This window comes from Fulmarus glacialis, unplaced genomic scaffold (genome assembly GCF_000690835.1).
Source record: "Fulmarus glacialis isolate BGI_N327 unplaced genomic scaffold, ASM69083v1 scaffold14219, whole genome shotgun sequence".
Lineage (NCBI taxonomy): Eukaryota > Metazoa > Chordata > Aves > Procellariiformes > Procellariidae > Fulmarus > Fulmarus glacialis.
Window position 1 is genome coordinate 65637 of NW_009233989.1, and position 4064 is coordinate 69700.

The following is a 4064-nucleotide window of genomic DNA, read 5'->3' on the forward strand; positions in this document are numbered from 1 at the left end:
TGGCACGGCTCCACTTTCTTTGCAAATAGGTATTTTTCAGACACTTGAGAAGTTGGGATTTTTTTGTCTAATGGATTTCCTGTTTTTAATACAATTGAAAGGGTCTGAAATCCATGCTTTAGATTAACATATGCCAGCTAGATTAGGGCTAATCAGGGTGCAGGTCTGAGCAGATGCAGCGCAGGGCCAATCCTGGACCTGATTACAGTATCTCAGTAGTTTAATCGTCTCTCTCCCAAGGGCGATCATCTCTGCTTTAATGCATAGCAGACCTTCCAGCCCTCTCCTCCTTTGGTTTGGTACCACCCCTGGCAGGAAGGCCGCTACGTCAAATGCTGAGGCGATTTAGTTTAATCCCATGCAGAAAGGGATCTGCATGTCGCCGTCTTTCACGGAGACTTCCCTGCTCTTCCGTGTGCTCCAAGATGTGGCCAAACCTTGGGTGATGCAAACTCATCCTTTCCAAAGAAGACCCCGGTTGGGTTTTCACATCTCGTCGTCTTTTGGTAGCGCCCGTCTTTGGCAGCAGCCCTACCCTGGCCAACGCACGTTTGAACAGCACGGAGGGAGCAGGCTTTTAACTTTGCCTGCTCTGTGGTCCACGAGGGTAGTGGGGGCTCTGGTCTTTGGGTTGGCCAAGGGTAGTAGACTGTCATTTGAGAGCTCCAGCAGTCTCCTTTGGGTTAGCAAACCAAGTAACTCAAAGGGCTTAGTTGGGTTGTTGGTCTGGAGCGGGGATTTTAGATCCCTCCCAGGCCAGATCTCCAGGTCTGTGCCAGGACCTGCTTAAACTGGGATGTGCTACGTTTCCTTGAACAGTCTGATTTTCTTCAGGAGGGCTGAGCATGAGCTCTCATTTCAGTGTTTTGTTGCCTAAAACTATCATTTATTAGAAAGCACCCTGGGAGCTTTGTACCTTCCCTGACTCCATGCCGTTCCTAGCGGTTGGTGTTGAACCATCGCACCAGGAAAGCGATCCCTCGGTTGGGCTGTGAACCAGATGAACGTGGACATAACCCTCCTGGCGTGGGGCAGCCCTTTGGCTGGGGAATCACAAAACTTTCCTACCCGCAGAGCGCTTTGAGATCCCAAAAGGAGGGATGTCGAAGGACTGCAAAGCACGCTGCTCTCCGCCGGGGTCACCCACCTGGTCAGCACGATTAACTCGTAAGCTTTCCTGTCTGTACAGTAAGTTATCCGAGGACACCAAGCCGCGGTCTGCTGCCTCGGGTTATTAAACAAGTGCCCTTGGCAGGACAGAGGTCTGCTCTCTGCCACAGAAACCTGAATCAAAAGAGATTGTACTGCTTTTTTTGGGAAAGCCTGGGGCAGGAACCTTCTGTCTTAAACTGTTTGAATGCTGGTTTAGGGGTTGGCCGTCCTGTGCTGCTGGCTGGAAGGATTTGTTGACCCTTAAAAGCTTTTTTCCCCCAACAGAGGTGCAGATGGTTTCAGAAATGTCACATACAGGGTAGCATTTACAGGCTCGCTTGTCTAAATCATGCTTTGCCAAGCCAAAGGCAGCGGTGGGTACAGGCAAATAATATCGGACTAGAAAGATGAAGTTTATCTTGCCAGCCTGCAGGATTTGCTATTCTCCCTCCCCTGCCCAGCTGTATCGAGCAGTACCTGTGCTCCTTGCTATTTTTTCCACCTCTTTTCATCATTCACATCACAATATCCTCAGGGGCCTCGTTCGTTGTTTTGTTGTTACCCTGGTTGGTGTTACCTAGCTAACCGGGACTCACCGTGTTTGGCACAGCGGTGCTTTCCTCCGTGGCCAAAAACAATCCTGAAACTTTGCCAGCTCCAGCTCGGGGGCATCTGATCCCTTTCTGTAGCTGAGCCACCCTTAGGAAAAAGATGTTTCCTACTTTGCTGGACCCATCCATAAGTGGGGAAGGGCTGAGAAACTTGGTTTGCTTTCCTTTATCTCTGTTATATGTTATATATGTATATACGCATGTGAGTGTCTATAGCCAGTGCCTGGAGCCAGTGAGGCTTGGCCAAGGCTCGCTGCTCTCACGCTGCCCTTTGCCCATCTCGGTGTGAAGGCAGAAGGACCCGGCTGGGATGGAGAGTGAGCTGGAGGAAGTGAAGCGTGTCTGGGAGAGGCCGGTGGCTGTACTGGGGCTCGCTGGCAGGACGGTGGTGATCACGCTCCTGTGATCCGCACAGCGATGGGATCCTTCTCATGTGCCTTGAGAGTGGGAAGGTGTTTGAGTGGCATATGGAGTTACAGGGGATGGAAGTCTGGCAGGGGGGAGAAGCTGAGTTTATCCCTTCCTCAGCCCCAGGATTCCCAATTCTGGGCAAATCAAGTGCAAAAATGCATTTCTGAAGTGTGTTCCTGCCGGGCTGCGTGGTGGCACGCTCATGGCTGCGGGAGAGACGTGTGGGAGCAATCCCTGCCTCCAGCAAGACACGGGCTGACAGGGTTGGCTGTACAGGTACCTGCTGTACCATCCCGGCATCTTCTTTGCGTTCCTCCTCCAAAGATTTCTTATTTCTTTCCTCCTTAACCTTATTCTCTCTCCCTGCCATCAGACAGCCCCGTGGTGCAGGCTGAGCTCGCCGTGCTGCCACCTAACCCTGCCCCATCCCGTCCCTGCTCCCATCCCATGCGGCACCGTGGCAGGCGAGTCCAGCACAACGAAGCCACCAACCCACGAATAATTACACCAGCACGGACACTGCTGGGTGGGAGGCAGATGTCTTCCGCAGTTGCCTGCTTTCCATGCATAGAATCATGGAATGGTTTGGGTTGGAAGGGACCTTTAAAGGTCATCTAGTCCAACCCCCCTGCCGTGGGCAGGGCCATCTTCAACTAGATCAGGTTGCTCAGAGCCCCATCCCACCTGACCTTGAATGTTTCCAGGGATGGGGGCTACCACCTCTCTGGGCAACCTGTGCCAGGGTTTCACCACCCTCAGTGTAAAAAATTTCTTCCTTAGATCTAGTCTAAATCTCCCCTCTTTTTGTTTCAAACCATTCCCCCTTGTCCTGTCGCAACAGGCCCAGCTAAAAAGTCTGTCCCCGTCTTTCTTATAACCCCCCTTTAAGTACTGAAAGGCTGCAATAAGGTCTCCCTGGAGCCTTCTCTTCTCCAGGCTGAACAACCCCAACACTCTCAGCCTTTCCTCACAGCAGAGGTGTTCCATCCCCCTGATCATTTTCGTGGCCTCCTCTGGACCCGCTCCAACAGGTCCATGTCTTTCTTGTGCTGAGGACCCCAGAGCTGGACGCAGTACTGCAGGTGGGAGTACTCCGATGATCCAAAGGATCATCTCCGGAGCAGGAGGAATGCAGCCCCCGAACCCCTGGGGACCGCACCATGGCATGTGGCCACACCAGCCTCATCCCTCGTGCTGGTCTTGCTCCGTTCCTTCCCTCCCAACCCTGCTCCTGTTGTTTTTTTGTCTCTGCAGGTCTCGTCCAGATCCCCGTCAGCATGTACCAGACCGTGGTGACCAGCCTGGCTCAAGGCAACGGCCCCGTTCAGGTGGCGATGGCACCCGTTACCACGAGGATAGCGGACAGTGCCGTCACCATGGATGGGCAGGCAGTGGAAGTGGTGACCTTGGAACAGTGACGATGCCCAGAGCAGGATCACGGTGATTTTCCTCGTCTCTTATGCGAATAATTTTTTACGCCTCTCCAGAGATGCAATCAGGTGGCATTGAGTCTCCCAGCTTTGGAAGCAAAGGTTTTGTTAACCTTTTTTTTTTTTTTTTAAAGGAAAAAAAAAAAAAAAGAAAAAAAAATACTAGCAGAGGATGTGTGTTAAGTGCATTTTTATAGCGCCACTCTGCTCTCGTAGGAGTGAGAAGCCAAATTGTGACGGGACTTTAATTCCGAGGAGATTTAAAAGAAAACAAAACAACAAAAAAAAGCAACCCCTTAGCCCCCATTCCCCCCCGGCATGGGATCGAGCAGGGCGAGGCCTGGGGGGATCAAGGCACGGGGGGGAGCACGGATGCCCTCGGCCAAAACCGTTCCAGCAGCATCGCCGTCGCTCCCGGGCTGCGCTGGCACCTTCCTCCACGGGCAGCTCCTGGGCACGG

General features: G+C 52.6%; 1 protein-coding gene across 1 annotated transcript in view; it reads left to right on the forward strand.

Moving 5' to 3' along the window:
* The window catches only part of NRF1 (nuclear respiratory factor 1), a 51319-nt gene extending 47727 nt beyond the window's left edge, over nt 1-3592 (forward strand). The window contains 1 exon segment of the mRNA XM_009585510.1: nt 3429-3592. Coding sequence (XP_009583805.1) covers nt 3429-3592 — 164 coding nt within the window.
* Nucleotides 3593-4064: the final 472 nt, after the last annotated feature.